The 20315-nt window shown below is 35.8% G+C and overlaps 1 protein-coding gene across 1 annotated transcript; it reads right to left on the bottom strand.

Annotated features, from left to right (window-relative positions):
* Positions 1-18350: 18350 nt before the first annotated feature.
* Positions 18351-19679, bottom strand: LOC116024299. The gene has a single exon (XM_031265191.1). It carries the CDS (start codon positions 19677-19679, stop codon positions 18351-18353), a length of 1329 nt encoding a protein of 442 aa, XP_031121051.1.
* Between the last annotated feature and the right edge of the window lie 636 nt (positions 19680-20315).

The following is a 20315-nucleotide window of genomic DNA, read 5'->3' as shown; positions in this document are numbered from 1 at the left end:
ATTTTAGTAATCTTATTCTTGGATTAAATTAGCTTTTGCTTGCATTTCATATCATGAGTAGCTAATTTAGTCTAGGGATTTGGATTGTGTGATTGAATATTGCTTTTGTGATGATCTTATTTCTATATCTTGGATCTATGAGTTTGTGTTGATGGATTATCTATTCTTGTCTTTTGATTGTTGTTTTGATGAGATCTTGTTTGGATTTGGCCAATCTAGATGAGAGATTGAGCTCTTGACTCTTTCATGTCTTTGATTAGAGTTAGGATTTAAAGCTTTACACAATCAAAGTTCCTATGGACTTCTTAAGAATAGTAGGATAGTGTGTAGCTTAAGTGTTTGATAAAATTCCTCTTAGAACTTTGGATGCTTGAAGGCACTCCTAAGTTAAAGAAGCCTTAGTACACAAGGTGGAAAAGGACTAAGACAACACACTCTTGAATAGTCAATATCCTAGCAATCATAATCCATGACCTTGCACTCTCACTATGCAATATTCATGAACACTATCCAATCCCTACCCGTTTTACATATTCCCAAAATCACTTTTACTTTACTACTCTTTTGCACTCAAACCAACCAATGAACTACACTCTCACTTGCAATTCCACCCTTCACCACACTCAAGTCCTATGCATGATCCAATTAAGTAAACTCCCGAATGTTTGACATACCTCCACGTCCCTCCTTCGAGACCGACACTCGGGGAGTCACAGACTTTTCGTTTTATCATACAAATATCTTTTGACATTTCACCCTATGCATGCAAGTGTTGTCAAAACATGGCGCCGTTGCCGGGGAGGGCAATAGGTTGTCATATGTTTTTGTTTACTTTGATTGCATGAATGCTATATTTGAGAAATGTTAATCCATTCCACTTAATTTTGTTTTATTATTACTTGTTTTGCTACTAACCCAATTGACTACTTCTAGTCAATTGTGGAAATTTCTGTTTCATTGATAATTTTACTAGGTGAATGCACACACGAGCAAAAGGAAATCAAGGTCTAGTACCCTACATTCTTGAAATTAATAAAGCAACTAGAAGGAAAAATACCCAAGGATCACTAATAGCTTCATCAAGAGCAACAAGAAACCCACAAGGAAGAGGCACAGCAGTACCAAATCCACCCCCAGTTCCAATCAATCCACAAGTACCAATTAACCATGAAGAACCAATCATTGAAGAACCGCAGGCTAACAGAGCAAACAATCAAGAGAACATTCGTGAAGAGGAATATTATGGAAACCCTCAAGAACCACAAAGATCAATTGCAGATTACATGACTCCGGATTTTAACATGCACAACTCGATCTATGTACCTCCAATGGAGAATGTCAACTTTCATGTGCATCCAACTATTCTCACACTGGTTCAGAACAGTCAATACTCGGGATTACCATCTGAAAATCCCAACGCACACATCACAAGATTTATACGAGCATGTGGGATGTACAGACAAGAAGGCGTTAGCGAGGAAATAATTCGACTAAAATTATTTCCATTTTCAGTTATAGGAAAGGCAGCATGATGGTTGGAAAGCCAAGACGACAATCATTTTAGAACGTGGCAACAGTTGCATCGCGAATTCATGAACGAGTTCTTTCCCATTACAAAAACTATGAGGATTAGAAGGCTGATACAAGAATTCAAACAAGGAAGACTTGAAAGTTTGGGAGAGGCTTGGCGAAGATTTAAAGTTCTTAAAAGGCAGTGCCCACAAGATCTGATGCACCCATGGGACATGATTAGCTCATTCTATGGAGGGTTGACGGATGAAGGAAAGATGTCGCTTGACTCATCCTCCAGCAGTGCCTTTGTCTCCCTAGCGTTGCAAGAGGCTGAGGAACTGATCGAGAGAATATCTAAAAACACATCCTGTTGGTATGAACGAAGAGGAGATCATGGAGGAATTTATGAAGTTGATAATCGAGTGGCAAGTGAGGCCAAAATCGAAGCAATGAATCACGAAATCAAAAAGCTACAGGCTATGGTAGAAAAAATGGAAGGAAAACCCAAGCCTTGCATGGCATTAGCACTTTATTGTAATATCTGTGGAGGACCTCATGACACCAATATTTGCACTTCTACGTCTGCATCTGAACAAGTTGAGGCGGTAGATTATCAAAGGAACTCCAACTTCAATGCTTATGGACAAAACCAAAGATCAAACAACAATTGGAAACAGGGAGAGAGTTGGAACAATAACAACAATGATGGATATCAAGCGCAAAGACAGTACAACTATGGACAGAAGCCTGCATATGGACAAAATGATAAGAACAGACTAATGTACAATCAAAATCATGGAAATGGAAATCAAATGACCCAGTTCAGGCCACAATACGACTCTCAACTTGATTTTACTCAACAGAGAAGGGATGACATCCGTGAGGTAGATGAAAGACTTACAAGGATGATCATGGAACTCAAAAATGATCGGGCAAATCTGAAACAAGAAATTACTCAAGAGATTAGACAAGAAATTTCTAGTCTTCGCCAAGAGTCTAAGGCTACACTAAAGACAATTGAGAATCAAATCTCTCAGATGTTTAAGATGATGTCAGATCGACACTACGGATAACTCCCAAGCAACACTGAAAACAACCCGAAAGAGAGAGTCAATGCCATTGATGCCAAAGAAGAAACACATGAGAAATGTGATCCAATGGATGCTATCTGTGGAACTTGTCAATGTAAGGTAGACGACCAAAGAAACAAGACTACCTCTTCTAGTCTTAATCTTGAATTAAAAAATGCGAACAGTTCATGCACCATATCAATGAAGGAACGCAAGGAGGAAACCACTTCGGAAGAAGGCCCGAAAGAAAAGGAACTACCAAGAGACAACGTCAAAAGCTCGAAAGAAAAGGAAACAGCTCGAGAAGGTAAATTTAAAGCTTTTATTTGAAAATTCTTCAATAGCAAAGAATGCCGTGAGTTGTTTGAGAATGACATTTGTGATAATATTACATGTTTAAGCCAAGAATCTTCGGCTTGTTTGACTGAGGGAAACCCCAGAAAGAAGGGTGACCCTGGAGCTTTATTAATCCCATGTTCAATACAGAACATGGAACCTAGAAACGCTCTTGCTGATCTTGGTGCTTCTATCAATGTCATGTCTTCAAATCTCTTTGAGAAATTGAACCTACCACGTTTGAAACCGACGAGACTGACTCTACGTTTGGCTGACGGAACCACACGGTATCCTAAAGGCTTAGCGGAAGATGTTCTAGTAAGAGTAGGAAAATTTCTTGTGCCTGTCGATTTTATTGTCTGTAAGATGGGAGATGATGATCCCCATGAATCCTTAATTCTTGGAAAACCATTTCTGGCTACATGTCGGGCACGAATAGATATTAGTTTAGGAGAAATTACCCTGAGATTCGAAGGACAAGCCACGAATGATGACAAGGAAAAGGCAAAAGAAGGAGCTAATGACGATGAAAGGGCAAAGGTCAAATCAAAAGTGAAACCAAAACCGAAGCGAAGGAACGATAAGCTTATATGGAAGAACACGTGGGTACCAAAATGCTTCTTACCCACCACCAAGGAATACGGTTGAATTCAAACCAAGGTATAATGCGTCTAGCCAATGACGTAAATCGTGGCGCTACTTGGGAGGCAACCCAAGATTTTAATAAAATGCTTTACATTATTGCTATGCTTTCGTTTTTAATGTTTTTGTTCTAATAAATTGCTACAATCATATGGAACCATGTTTTGAGGACTAATTTGTAGGATTCGAGACTAGAAATTGCTTTGGAAGAGCTTAAACTGGATATAGGTATGGAAGGCAAGGCCCAAAATTAGAAGAAAACGATGCAGTGGACCTACACGAGGCTCACACGTGTGTAGCCGTGCGTGGGAACGAGGCAGTAGCCTCCCACGCACGCTCACACGCGTGTTGCCATGCGTGGGAGCGAGGCAGAGAGCTCCCACGCACGGTCACACGAGTGTGACCGGCGTGGAGGCCCCTACGGGTTTAAAACCCTTGTTCGGCCATCCCACCTTATTTTGCTCCCAAAATCAATTTTTCCCTTCTCTTCTCCACGCAAGGAAGAACCAAACTCAAGGTTTGAACATACTTCTTACTTTTTACCATTCAAAGAAGATTAAAACATCAACATCAAGGTAATCTTTCATCTTTTTGACTTTTTATCCTTGAATATTCATGAGTTTGGAAGAGTTTGAATGTGAAATTTATTTTACATTGCCTTGCATGATTTTGAATGATTTTGAATGATTAAATTGGTTATAATGCTTCATAGAACTATCCTTTAATGTTTTCTTTCATTATTGATGGTTACATTGATGGATTGTTGTATATTCTTGAACTTCAAGTGTGAACACCATTGATGAACAAATGGGTTTGTTAAATTTCTTGTTGAAATTATGAAATTGATGCTTGAATTGATGAGTAAACTTGCTATAGAACTATTATATGTCATCAATTTGACTTTTCACATGCTACAATGCCCAAATTGAATTTTCAATTTCAAAACCCTAATTTTGAATTTGGGGAAGAAGATGAAGTTGACTTTTTGAAATTCTTGACTTTTGTAGTTGACTTCTTATTTGACTATCAAATTGATATATCTTATGATGAATTTATGCATGTGTGTGATAATGGAATGATATTGTTGATATTCTTATGCTTGAAATTGTCCAAAATATAGGGGAAACTATGACAAAATTTTCGGAAATTCTTAGCCCTATATGTTTGAAATCCATTATCTTGACAAGGAATTTTACACAAATATAATGGTGACTTATTCAAAAGCCAATTACCATGAATGATAATTTCTATAATTTGTAGGATGGGACGCTCGAAAGAAATTGCAAAGAAATCAAAACATGATGTAGGAGAATCGAGTCGATCAAGGNATGTTCACACCGAGGATCTCAACCGCATGAGACAAGCGGTGGAGAATAATGATAAAAGAATTGCCGCTCTTGAAGCTCGATTCGACAGGCAATTTCATCCCTTCGGTGATGAGTGATACCTTCCTCAACTATTCTCGGTCCTGACTGATTAACACTTGATTCTGAGTTTTGTGACTTGGGTTACTATGATTGCTGGTCCTGTCTGAACATTAGGATCCCTATGCGTGGGGTTCCGACTTTTATTTCTTTTGTTTCTTTTCTATGCTTTACTTTACTTTATTGCTTTATGTTATTTAATTTCCAACTGCTTTACTTATCCGCATTTATATTTGAATAATTCTTCTTATTTACATGCTTTATTATTTATGTTTCTACTTTTATATTTCTATCAGTTTATAATAATTGAATAGTACTCCGAAAACCCTTTTTTTGTATGTTATGTCTCCATTTCTTATAGAGCATCTATAACGGGAGCAGGCCTATGCTGGAAGCTAAAGTGTGGAAAGAGGGATGCGTACTTGGTTTATCCTCTTATCCTTTTTCTAATTTTAAGCCCCGTTTTGATCTTTAAAGTGTGGAAATATTTTCTTTATAGCTTTGTGTATGAGTACACTTAAGTTTACCATGATTAATAGGATCGTTTGATGCATACCCTTTATCCCAGAGCAATTTCCAAAGTGTGGAAAGGGATTTTTAATTGTCTATCCTTAGAATCCTTGTTTCGTTCCTTTACCCTGTACGTATAGAAACATCGAGGACGATGTTTACTCTAAAGTGTGGAAAGGACGCACTTTGTGCTTTACATGCTTACATGCTTAATACTAGAAGTTGAAGCTCTTGGGAATGATAAGCGGGTGCATTTGCAGTTTTGAAAAGAGAGTTATTATTTGTGTTATCTAGGGAGAATTTTGACTAGATGCCCAAAAATTTTTACTCTCGAAATATCTTTGAGGAAGATACTTTTCGCACCCATGAGAGAGTTTAGAGCCAAATAAGTTTATATTCTTGCCTGCTTGCATGATGTTCACCTCTTATCTACGTAGGACCTTAGTCAAGGATCTCTCGAAGTGGGAGTGTGCACTCTTTAATTTGAGAAAGATAAAACTAGCGAGGCCCGGAATTGAACTAACCTTGGTAGGGCATGGGGCAAAATGTGAGCCTAATGGTGAGCTTAATGAGAAAACAAAACCCTTGAACATTAAATAGAAAAAGGCATGAGGGGTTGACACGAGGAGAAGTCGAAAAGGCAAAAGGCCAAGCACCAAAAGAGTTTAAAAAAATTGAGGGAAGCCAATTCGTTGGGTTGTGTCCAAACCATAGTCTTCGGTAAGCAAAAAGCTTTATCTGGAGTCGGTTGTTCACATAAAAAAATCCCAAGAATTGAGAAAATAGAGCTGAGGTGAGCCGCTTTGCTAGGATTCGAGTACCCATTGCACTGACCTTCGAAAAAGCATGGATCTCCATGTGAAGTCGGGTGGCTCGATGACGTTATCCTAGGAAGTGAGAAGAAAGAGGAACCGCGCTAAGCCAAAAGTGGTGAGTGGTCCATGCCCCTACCCTCATTTACATTTACGTTGGGCTTTGGCGTATAAGGATGGAAAGTTGATTAGCTAGTGCACATCGTTCCCACTAGTAGGATCGGCTAGAGGCCCTATTTAAATAAAAGGTGAACCGAAACTTTGGAAATGCATGCTTGCGTATGGTGCGAGAACTGTGATCCCTTGTTTTATTTGTTTTATCTACGAAAGGTTTTTATTTCCCGAAAATATTTCTTGAGTTGCTGACATCTTACCAAAATCCTTTATAGATAACACAAATGATTTCCCCCGTTTCAACAGTCATAGACACCCATTATTTTGACTTGTCAAAAGCTTTATTTTGCATGGGAGAGTATCTCGGAGACTTATATGCTTAGAGAGTAAAATGTCTTGCTTGAGGACAAGCAAGAAGCAAAGTGTGGAAAATTTGATAAGACTCCGAGATACCCTTATTTCAGGCACATTCTAGGGTGTTTTATCGCGTCTATAGCATCCTTATTTGGTAAATTATGTGCGTAAATGTTTGAAAATCACTAACTGATGCACAGAAGCTACTTATAGCTTAAAAGAAGTAAAACAGGAGCCCCGGGAGCAAATAGGACCAAAAGATGAGCTTAAAAAGCAAACCAGGCAAAAGCAGAGCCCCGGAGGACCAATCTGGAAGGCCACACACGTGTGAGCAAGCGTGGAAACTTTCCAGAAGCTCCCCACGCACGCTCACACGCGTGTGAGAGGCGTGGAGGCGTGTTGCGCGAATTTCAGCTAGGGTTGTCATTTCGGAGACTATTTAAACCCCTTTGATGAATTTCCAGAGGAGGATTCCAGAATTTTTAGTTTTCCCTTTTCTTAGTTTTTCCTTTGGAGAATTTTCTCCATTTTTTTCTTAGTTTTTAGATTAGATCAATCTCCATTGTAGAAGATAACAAGCTTGGATTGAAGATCTTCTTCTCTCTAGGTGATCTCTATTTCATTTCTATAATTTTAGTAATCTTATTCTTGGATTAAATTAGCTTTCGCTTGCATTTCATATCATGAGTAGCTAATTTAGTCTAGGGATTTGGATTGTGTGATTGAATATTGCTTTTGTGATGATCTTTTTTCTATATCTTGGATCTATGAGTTTGTGTTGATGGATTATCTATTCTTGTCTTTTGATTGTTGTTTTGATGAGATCTTGTTTGGATTTGGCCAATCTAGATGAGAGATTGAGTTCTTGACTCTTTCATGTCTTTGATTAGAGTTAGGATTTAAAGCTTTACACAATCAAAGTTCCCATGGACTTCTTAAGAATAGTAGGATAGTGTGTAGCTTAAGTGTTTGATAAAATTCCTCTTAGAACTTTGGATGCTTGAAGGCACTCCTAAGTCAAAGAAGCCTTAGTACACAAGGTGGAAAAGGACTAAGACAACACACTCTTGAATAGCCAATATCCTAGCAATCCTAATCCATGACCTTGCACTCTCACTATGCAATATTCATGAACACTATCCAATCCCTACCCCTTTTACATATTTCCAAAATCACTTTTACTTTACTACTCTTTTGCACTCAAACCAACCAATGAACTACACTCTCACTTGCAATTCCACCCTTCACCACACTCAAGTCCTATGCATGATCCAATTAAGTAAACTCCCGAATGTTTGACATACCTCCACGTCCCTCCTTCGAGACCGACACTCGGGGAGTCACAGACTTTCCGTTTTATCATACAAATATCTTTTGACATTTCACCCTATGCACGCAAGTGTTGTCAATGAACCACTAGATTAGGAATTATTTCAATTATTCAGCGGTTAACAAGGACATTGGCAAGAGAATAGTTCAATCATGTGCTTCAGTTTGATTTCATTAATGGCACATTGGAATGCAACAAGTTCAAACAATCAATCCACAAACCGGCAAGAGAGAATAATTGTAACTAGGTGCCATGACAAGTAATTTATCCAACACTAAGTACATGGAGTCATTCAAGCAAAAATTTAAAAATTACCTCAATTTTTGTCTCTTCCCCCACACTTAAAAGTTTACATCGTCCTTGATGTAAAAGAAAATAAAGCACAATAGATAAAACAATAAGCACATTAGGGGGTAGGGTGAGGTTGGATCAACTGAACAAGATTATGCAATAAAGCACAAAGAGCAAGAGAAAGATAATGAGACTCCCTTAATGAGTATCTTGTTCACATCAAAAAACCTTCTCGAATCAAGATTAACTCTTCAATATCGATCCTATCAGCCAAGGGATATACACATTTAAACCAAAAATGTAAGTGTGGCAAGACAAAATAAGGAGAGAAGTTATTAGGCAAAATAAACTAAAGTGCGGTAAATAAAAGTATAAAGGAAATAAGGAAGAAAGAATTGCAATAAAAGGAAGTGCATGAAAATGAAAGATAACATGGGGTGCCTCCCATGAAGCGCTAAGTTTAACGTCGCTAGCTCGACTCAACCTCTCACGTGCTAGCCATCAAGGGATTAGAGAAGGAAAATCCCCATCTTTCCATCAATTTTATCTTCCAAGTATGCCTTCAAATGATGCCCATCTATAAATTCTCTTAAGCTCAAACCCTTCATATCATCATGTAGGGCACCACATTCTCCCAAATCAAGCATAATGTGTTCATTCTCTTCAACAAACAAAGCCAAAAGAGGCTCTTTGCCAATCATACGATCTAGAAGGTATACTTGATTTTTCTCTCTTTCTCCTTTTTCAACACTCTCTTGTTCAACTAGTAGTGAGAGTCTCGGGTCATCCTCATGAACCAACAAAAAATGAGAATCATTAGATATAAAAATGGGTAAATTGGGACCAACACTCTCAACAATATCACTCCCAAATTGTTCTAAAATTTTCATCCAAGAGAGTGTCATCCAATGAAGAGCATGCCTTGTTTATGCCACAAATTTCTTCAATTTCACCTTTCTTGAGTGCTTCTTCAATTGGACTATCAATTGCATTTTCCTTCATAACTTCCTCTTTTAATGGACAACTTTCAAAGTGCTGTTTGCCACCATTTCCTTGCAACTCTACTCCTTTTTTTTCTCCACTCAATGTCTCCATCTCAATGCATTCATCAAATATTTCTTCTTCTTTATCTTCATCTCCAAGATCCTCACACTCCTTTTGATTTTTATCAACCTCATGACCTCCATTTGACAATGACAACTCTTCTAGAACATCTCCATTGGAAAATGAATATTGAAATGGTTCTTGAATTGTCAAATCTTCCCATCTAGCAATATTTTGATCCACTTGAGCTTGTAGCTTTTTTAGTTGAGACATCATGTGCATAAGTTTGTTACTCTTCGTGGATTCCACCTCAAATGTTGGGTCAAGTGGTTGGCATTCTTGTTGAAACTCTTGGTATGGAAGCACTTGAGACCGCCCACCATATTGGTAATTAGGATCAAATGTGAATCAATTTTCCGCCTCATGAGGTCCTCCACAATACGTACACCACAAGGTTTGTGAACTTCGTGGTGTGTCTCCTTGATAAGTGGCTTGACTCATGTTGGCACAAAATCCTTGAGTAGGTTGTTGAGGAACATGATTGGTGGAGTAGAGTGTATAGCAATTTTCTTCAAAGTGATTCCCACCACAAAAAGAACACCATTGATGTTGTGATGTGAATGCTTGAGATGAGCCTTCATAGAAGTGTTTTTGGCTTGAGTTGGCATAATTTGAGAAAGGTACTTGTTGTTCCATTCCTCCATAGTTTTGGTTTATGTTCCAACTCATCTCATAATCATGGGCAGAAGAGTAGAATGGTGGCATGGCTTCTTGAAATTCATATCCATCCATAAAAAAAATTGTTAACAAAAATAAAAACAAATAATAAAAAAAAATGGAATAGACTCCTAGAAACAATTTTTACTAATGTCAATAAAAAACACCACTTCCTCGGCAACGGCGCCAATTTGATTGTAGCATATTTTAACAAATAAATAGATACCCGGAGTATTGGGTTATCGATCCACAGGGAAGCGGGGCATATCGAGCAGTAGTTACTAACATATTCTTATGAAGCTAATCCTAACGAGAATGGTGTTTGAACGGTTGCAAATATTATAATAAAATAAAATAAAGAAAGCTAGTCGATGAAAACAATATAGAGAGAGTGGGATTTTCGGGTTCGAGTGTTTAATAACCTAGTGCCAAACTAAGGTGTGATATGTAATTTGGGTTTTAACAAATGTGGATGATTGCATTCACAAAAGGGAAGGAATTACTCCCATAATTCAAACTCACGATAAGTAACTAATCAAGAACAAGCAATCTAAACAAAATCTCTTAACAAAAATGTCATCTTCTAAGAAGTGCAAAAGTGAGTGCTCTAATATATGCCCTAACTCCCATTAAGACACAACTATAGCAAGATACAAGTAATTTAGGCCTTTAATCACAAGCATCACAATAGAAATCACAATTTCATCATAAGTATAAAACCCAAATATAAAACATATCATTATAACATTAAGAACAAGGCACAATAGGTTCATAAACAACTCTCACCCAAAAATCCTTAATAAGATTAGCCACTCATGGCTAGTATTGAATTTAAAGCTTAAGTAATAAAGAGTTTACAAAGACAAAGAAAATAAAGGAAAGGAAAGGAAATTCTCCCGAATATAGTTTTCCAAGCTTTCCTTCTTCCTCCCAAAGCCTTTATAGCTCCTTGAGATGACTATCTTCTTCTCCAAAAGTGGTGGATCCCTCCTTCACTCCATAGAAGAGACAACACCTTTCACTCACTCCTATTTGTCTCCAAAAACGCAGCTTATATAGTGGGAGCAACAATATGGGCAAAATAGGCAATTCCGCGCAACAGAGTTCTGGACTGTCATAGGATTCTCGACGCGTCGAGCCTCGAATTTTCTGAAAATAATGCTACGGCATGGACTCGACGCATCGAGCCTGGTTGTTGGCTCAAATCTTCACGCCTTGAAGTATTTTGTCGCGACGGGCGGGATTCCGGACGCGTCCAACTCTAAAATCAGCATTCTTCATTCGTTTTGACTCCAATCATGCCTTCCATCGTCCCTTTGCTTTGCGTTTGATCTCAAATGGCTTCAAAATACTAACAAACGCCTTAAAAGCACCAAATTAAATAATAAATCATGTCTACACTAGAAAGCAAGGAAACATGAATTGGAGGCGACAATTTAATACATTTAAGCTCCAAAGTTGATCTAAAACACTTAGAAAAATATGCACAAATGAGGTCATATCAATTGTGCCAGTTGAACACTGAGTTGGCTATCATTCCTACAGTTTCTACAGTTGCCCAACACACTAAAGCTCCGATAGCAAAACGCACTCGGAGAACTCGGTCAGCGTCGGAGCAATCCAATGTTGCGGGGTTCTATCGAGAGACGTCAAACGATGATAGTGATTCTTCAGTGGCTGGTAGGGTTGCCACATTTGAGTCTGCTAGTCGTCGTAGGGAGTTTGCAGGGGGCCATGGTTCGCCCCCTAAAACTTCTCAAGTTCCATTTGGTGGCAGGATCACTAGATCTCAGGTAAGTAAGGAGTAGAGTAGTGCGGCAGTTGGCACGCCTATCTCTTCTCATTCCCCTTCTTTTTAAATGATGTGATTTCTTGTTTGGAATGTGCGGAGGATTCCCTCGCGTGGTTCTTTTCAAAGATTGCATGTGTTGCTTAGAAAACATCGACCTTTTATCTTGTGTCTTCTTGAACCTTTTTGTGATAATGATAGGTTGGATTCCTTTAGACTACGACTTGGCTTTGACTCTGCCTTTGCTGGGGTAAATGATAAGTTGTGGCTCTTTTGGAATTCTGACCTTACTTTGAATTTGGAATCTGAATCTGATCAATCTGTTTCTGTTTCATGCATTCATGCTACTATTCCTACTGCATTTTGGGTTTCCTTTGTGTAGGCTAAATCTAAGGAACGCCTGAGGGATTCTTTATGGGCTGAGTTACGCTCAGTTTCATACAAGGTCCCCTCTGGTGTTAATTGTTTGCTAAGTGTGACCTTATTGACTCTACTGCCTATGGTTCTGTTTCACTTGGTGAAATGGGAGGCGTAGGGAGTCTGCTATCTGGATGCGCTTAGACAAGTTTCTTTACACTTTGGTGTGGGAATCATTGTTTAGGACATTTGTTCAGCATTTGTCACGGGCCACGTCTGACCATTGTCCTTTACTTGTTACTTCTGAGGTCATATCTGCTCAACCTGTTCCTAAGCATTTTATCTTTCTGAATGTGTGGACTAAACATGAGGATTTCTTGTGTGTGGTGAGGGAAAGTTGGGGGGTTCCAATTGAGGGTACACCTATGTATGTTTTAGCCACTAAGCTTTGTAGGTTAAAGAAGGTTCTTGCTCCTTGGAGCAAGGAAACCTTTGGTGATATATTTTCTAAGTTGCAGGAACTTATCCACTTATGATTGCAATGTAACTTGTTCTCTAAGTACCTTACGTGGTATAAAACTTAATGAATAAACCTTATGTGCATTCTTGATTTGTAATTAGTTATCAAAAACTAATTACTTCCACAATGGCTAAATTTTGGCCTTATAAACTCACACCGCTTGATTTGTACAATATTAATGGAAATGTTATAATTTTCCATTTGGTGCAAGCATTGGCACAACCTTCATTTAAAAATCAAAAACATGAATCATAGTGGTATGTCCTCTAAATTAAAGTGTGAGTAATACCAACGATGCATCACATGCATTTGATTTCAAAATCATATTCTTTATGAATAAACCCTACGTTTATTCTTGGTCCAATCTAGAGGATGTTTCTTAAATAAATATGCGCATAACCATATGAGAAACCATCCATATTACATAGAAGTGACAAAATGTATGTACGTACAATATAGTCACATAATTAGTTCCATGTATCCTATATGATCCTTAAAATTCTTATAAGCATGCCTTAAGTAAGGATTCAAAACTATTAGCAAAATGCTAATATCTTACCTGACCAACTCCTTATCTTTAATACTATCTACGATGACTAAGTTTTCGGAGTTGACACGTCTGCCACTCCATTTTCATTAACCTTAGCCAAAGACAGTAATTGAGTAGTCCATATTCCAATGGCTTTAAATGACAAATCAATAAGTCTAAGCTTACAATGGAACTTTAAACATACACCTTAAAAATAATCTCCAAAATAAAAAGGAAACCCCAACTTTTATGCCATAGAGCAATAACGAGGATTTATTTATGTAAATTTATGAAATAACACAAATGTTGTATCAATATAATTAAAAATCCTCAATACGAATCAATCTCATGAGCCTTTGCTTGCTTTATGCCTTTCAACATTGAATTTATGAGTCTTTTCAAATCTTAATGACCCAGGATCAATTTGATAAGACGAAAAACTCCAATAAATGCTAAAGAATTCAACTCATGATAGTTCACCATAAACTTCATGCCATTGTTAAAATAAAAACTATTAGTGTTGTTACAACATTTTCATAAATATGTTGCACAACTTGTAGTTCAAACAATTTGAACTTATTTATAATTAACAAGGCAAGGTGTCTTATCCTTGAAGTGGAACAATCTTGAAATGGGATATCTTAATGATCAAATGACCACTCCCACTAGTCAAGCCATTACTCCCACTGATCAAGTCATTCTTAAGCATTATATAAATGATATACATACATACTAACGATCCTCATATTCAACTAATTTTAACAAAGAATAAAATTCCCCACCATAGTTGGACATACCAAATATGTACATGTAATAGACACAATTTTCAACTATTTGAACAAATTAAATTGCTTTAGTTGAAATTTGGCTAGATATGTACACTTCCAATATAAGGATCCAAAAGTATATCATATCTAAAATTCATATAGAAAAGATCCATTGTGATTGGGCTGAAAAACAAAGTAAGCCACATACAGTAACAATTTCAAGTTACTAAGTTTTGGAGATTAACAAAATACATGTGTTGCCAATGCAACCAATGCCTCATAGAATTATAACCGACCTTAAGTTATAAATTCTAAGAAGAATGGTATGATAAAATTTTATCTTGATCATCAATTTAACCAAAAGAATCTAGTGACATAAAACTTGCCTGTAGGCTAAAGATTTATTCAAATAGACTCAACTGAGGTTTTATGACAATCAAATAGAAGATTCTAATGACATAAAACTTGCCTGTGGGCTAAAGTTTTATTCAATTAGACTCAACTAAAATTTTATGATAAAATTATTATCAAAATGATAGAAGAATCTAGTGACATAAAACTTGCTTGTGGGCTAAAGTTTTATTCAATTAGATTCATCTACAAGCTTATGATAAAACTATCAAACCATGTTCCTTTTCTCAATCCCTGTGGGTAAATTAAGAAATATGATTTGATCTTTTATCCTGACTATTTACATAAACTATGATAAAATCTACTGATAGGAATTTATTATAGTTTATGTAATTAGTCACAAAGTGATCAAAATATCTTAATAATTTCAGTTATGAAATTGTATTGATCACTTGATATATGTACACTAAAGAATATTAATGTATCAAGCTATCAATCTAATTTCCTTTTAATGCATAAAAAATATACACAAAAGAAACTAAACTAATACCTTCATGTAGATAAACCTCAAGAATAATATTCTTTGAATATGTACATATATCAAAACTTTATGATAGAAGATGACAATTCTCAATTTATTTATATCATAACCATATGATAAATAAATTGACTTTCCTATCTGTAATGATAAAACTCACCAAAACTATATTCTGATACATATATGACTGTATGTGATCTCACAAAATTTCAATTAAATACTGTGGCTACTCTTTAATTAATCAAAATTATATGATCACTAGATGATTATCCTGATATTTTAGGCATCAATTGTAAAGCCTAAAAACAATTATGCAACAAATGTGATAAACAATTCCAAGTATACTCCCTGGTCATGTTTTCTCACACAAAGGCATAATTGACGGATAATCTTTCAAATCTTAATAGTTCACCTTTATGGAAAGACTTTTAATCTTAAGTGAACACCTTAGACGGTCTTAAAATGCTTAAACATAATGCACTACCGTATATAAGTCCACACATAAAGTTCAACTTAACAAGGAATTTTTTAATTCCTAACATATGCAATTCTAAAGGCATATATAAATTCACATAACTAGAAAATATAATGTTATGCTAGTAAACAATTATGCATGAAATTCAATAAGCTCATATCTAAATAAATTGTACACCATAATAGCAATTTGAAATGAGCTATAAAATTATTATTATTATTCAAATAATGAAATAAATCCAAAACTTGAAGAATTATAAATTTTGAAAAATAATACTCCGTAATAATCTATAATAACTATATACTTTTCAATAATTGAAAGGTTTTAACTTATATGCCCAATACAAAAATAATTCAATGTATATAGCAAATTTTATGAGAACTAACTTAAAAATTGTAAATTCTAACAATATCAAAATCATATGATATGTTGACATTTACAAATTAAATTCTCACAAAATTAAATTGCATAATTTAAATCATAATATTATGCATTTACTTTAATTATATGCATAAAACAAACTCATTAAAATATGAATACAAAATCAAATATTCATACTCAATCAAAGTTGGCATCACAATCCAGAAACAATAATGATAACAATGCTACGATATATTGATTTTCAGTTCAAAAGCCGATAACCGTTATTACTGAAATAATGTTTATGTAATAGTAATAACTGAACAATCAATTTCCTCAATCGTAACCCTTGATGTTTAATAGCAATAACTATAAGACGTTACAAAATATTATCATTATTAACACATAGAGTTAATTCCTTTTTTGGTCCTAGATTTATATGGGCCATTCCATTTTTAGTCCTTTTTTTTTCAAAACACCCTATATTGGTCCTAGTTTTATTGTGGCATGACCATTTTTGGTCCTCCGTTAATAAATCCGTTAAACTAGCGTTAGTTTTAAGGGTATTTCAGTCCATTTAGTTTTTAAGTGTTAATTCCTTTTTTGGTCCTAAATTTATATGTGTCATTCCACTTTTAGTCCTTTTTTTTTTCAAAACATCCTATATTAGTCCTAATTTTATTGTGGCATATCCATTTTTTGTCCTCCGTCAATACATATGTTTAAATGAGATTAAAAATGACTTTAAAGCATATTCTTTCATAAACCATTCAAAATCTAACTTTTTCTTTGTAACCACTCAAAATGTAACTTTTTTCTGGGTAATAGAACAATACAAGATGAAAGTTTTTTTTCTACATCTTCAAAAAATCATATACATTAGTCATACACCCATTAATAACATAAAGAATCCATAATTCATTAATTGCATAATAGAGCAAAAATCTTTAGCAAAAATAAGTGTGCTACAAAACATTAAAAAAGTGCAATTGTAAAAAATCACAAGTAGTCTACTTTATAACAAACTGAAGTATAATGCATAAGTCTACTTCATAAGTTCATTCATTAGAATCATAGTTGTAGCCTTTAAGTTGGACTTCCCCATGATATCCTAACTCCCAATGGGGTGAGACTATTGCCTTTCTTTTGCGTAGGTCTAGCAATAAACTCATCAGGTTGTGTGACATGGATTTCACCAGCTTGAGGATCATCTACAACTTCAACTCCAACTCGAACTTGTTCTTGATTACCAATTTCTTGAGTTGTGGCCTTAGATGTACTTTTCTTGTTCCTAACTCTTTTCTTTGGATGAAGCTGCATATCAGGAATCAGAAAAAAGTCAAGAAATAGAAAATGATAAAAATTCATAATTGTCTACAAGTAAAATAGATCATTACTATTTTGTCTTTTGTTGCAGGATCTTGAGGACATTTTCTTGAGTTATGGCCTGCTTCTTTGCACTTTTTGCAATGCTTAACCAACAAGCTACGGTTCACATGTGTTCCATCTTTTGTCATCTCATCTCTGCTTCTCTTTCTCAACTTTTTGGGCCTGCCAGCTTTTTTTGTGTACAATGGGGGTAGTGGTGGTTCCTTTTCTGATCTAGGCCATTCCATAGGTCCAGCAAGTGGTTTGATACTCTTCCCATAGGTGGTTTGGTAAGACCAAATTGAGTAACAAGGGTCAACATACTCATTAACTGATCCGTTCCCATGTTTCATCCATATAGCCCTAACAGCATGTTGACATGGTATCCCAGTTAAATCCCACCTCCTACAGCTACAAGTAAACATAGACAAGTCCACAGTATGCTGCTCTACCACTCCTAATAGTACTACAGATCTTATCTCAAACAAGTTTTCATCACACTGAGTCCCTAAACACCCTGCTGCAGCCTTCTCAATTATAGATATTTTCTTCATTATGTTAGGGCAGAATGGTCCCTTCCAACTCCTTGATTTTTGTTTACTATCAAACAATTTTTTCATCAACAATTTCCTTATAGTTTCTAAACAAGAAACTAAAGGTTGTTGTCTAGCATCTAAGATCATAGCATTGACACTCTCTGAAATGTTATTAACTAAAGCATCACATTTTGAAGTACTCTCTGAAATGTTATTAACTAAAGCATCACATTTTGAAGTAGTAGAGAAATATGACTTGCTCCATTCTGAAGGGTGTTTCTCTCTTAACCAATCATATGCCTGTTGATCTAAACTCTTGATATCATTCATGGCTTCAGTAAAGGTGTTGACTGTGGTTGCCTTTGCTGCTGCCCACAAGGCATCTTTCATAGCTTTTCCCACATACCCAGCAAGTTTCATGTTGCCATAGAGATGTCTGACACAAAATCTATGACTAGCATATGGTAGGACATCTTCAAAAGCAGGTAACAAACCTTTTTGCTTGTCTGCAAAAAAAAAATTGATTTTAAGTCATATTACATATTTAAGTCAGATTATAAATTTAACCCCAAATGAAAAATCATTAAGTCAAATGTAACAAACCTCAGATGAATGTCAACTTGTGTTGTGCTTCCTCAGTTATCACCAAGTCATTTTTAAGCAACTCCAAGAACCATGTCCAAGACTTCTTGTTTTCTCCTTCAACAATGGCATATGCTAATGGGAAGATGCTATCATTTCCATCAACTCCCACTGTTGTTAATAGTACCCCTCCAAACTTGTGTTTTAAGTGACATCCATCAACCCCAATGATGGGTCTACAAAACTTATAACCCTCCTTGCAAGCATCGCAACACAAATACATCCGAAGAAATCTCTTTTTTCCTTCATATTCTAAATCACTGAGCTTGACTATGCATTTGGTCATTGGATTAGTTTTCAGAATCTCTAAGCGATAGTCCCAAATCTTTTTGAAGAAATCTAAAGCCTCCCCTTCAATTGATTCTTTGGCTTTTGTAATTGCCCTATATGCTTGCTTGTTGCTTAACTCAAAGCCCTCATCAGCCTTAACCTTATCTCTAAACTCAGTTGATGTCCAACTCATATGGTGCATTACTTCTTTCTTCCATCTATTTGCAACTCTACTAAACTTAACCATTTTATTTTTGTATACCCAGCCACACCCCTCATGCTCTTCATAGAAAGTTGTAATTCTCCAAGACATTGCATTTTTTACTCTCCACATATTGATTTTGAAAGGGCAACCAGCTTGTCTACATCTAACATACATTCTTTCTTTGTCATTCTTAGTGAACTGTAATTCCTTGCCATTACTATACACGTAGTTGAGGACTGCATCCTTAAATTCTTTTTTAGAAGCAAATGTTAATCCACATTCAAATTTAATAGACTTCATCTCAGTATTTGACTTAAACACTGGCCATTTAGTTCTCTCTTCATCATCAGTCTCCTTTCCACTCTCTTCATCAGACATATTTAGCCCCACACAATCTATATTTGCACTAGAATCTTTTGAATCACGTGTATTACTAACTCCAACCCCATTATACTCTACATTTGGATCAACATTACCTTCATACTCTTTGTCATCTTCCTCATTTTCATTCAACTCAGCATCACTATAGTCATACAATTCCAACTCTTCATCATCACCCTTTTCTTCAAATTCTGCAGCTTCCCCTTCACCCTCACCTGCACCATCACCCTCAGAATTTGCTGGTACAACCCAAACCTCAATTTTCTTAGGAACTACAGAGCCATTACAAATTTTCCAACAATCACTATCAATAACAACTTCAATTAAATGGTGAGTATCTGTCACTATAAAATACTTAAACTTATCTAACATGTTGTAACCCAATTCTTCTACGCTCTCCCTTAGGGCTATCATTCCCCATAAATCATTATCCATATAAAAACTCGTTGTTATCCCTCCAACATATCCTTTATCCGATTTTCTAAGCAAACCACCATGTTTTATTATCAATTTGAACTTATCTGTTAACATATGACAAAAAAAATTGAACAAGTTTAATTATCAACACAATGGTCCCAATATATGTAAAATAAATCATTCAAAGCATGCCTTCTACCAAAGTATTCAAACTAGATGTTCATCAAAAGAGTGAGTTAACTATTCAAACTAGATGTTCATTTTTCACATTCCGTAATAAAGATTGTTCATATTAAATTTTGTTTCTAATTATCCATATCAATTTTGTTAAAAATAGTGAGTAAATCAAACTTTCACTATTATACTTTATTTATCAATGATCACAACCAACAATAAAAAATACAAAAAAAAAAAAAAAAAAAGAAAGAAACAGCAAATTCTAAAACAGAAAAAAAAAAAAAATAAAAAGGAGCAAATTCTAAAACACAAAAGAAGGAGCAAATTCTAAAACAAAAAAAAAGGGAGCAAATTCAAGAACTTACCGTCATAATGCCTTTCACCCATAATTGTTGGAGGGCTGCTACGGACGTACGCTGCGGACCTGTGGACGCTGCTGCGGAACTGCTACGGAAGTTGCTGCGGAATGCCAGAAGT

Source organism: Ipomoea triloba, chromosome 7 (assembly GCF_003576645.1).
Source record: "Ipomoea triloba cultivar NCNSP0323 chromosome 7, ASM357664v1".
In the NCBI taxonomy this organism is placed as follows: Eukaryota; Viridiplantae; Streptophyta; class Magnoliopsida; order Solanales; family Convolvulaceae; genus Ipomoea; species Ipomoea triloba.
The sequence above is the reverse complement of the archived record's forward strand: the minus strand, read 5'-3'. Positions and strand labels throughout refer to the sequence as shown.

Excerpts from the sequence above, each read along its gene's own strand:
- LOC116024299 (XM_031265191.1), bottom strand. The coding sequence starts at position 19,679 with ATGGATAATGATTTATGGGGAATGATAGCCCTAAGGGAGAGCGTAGAA.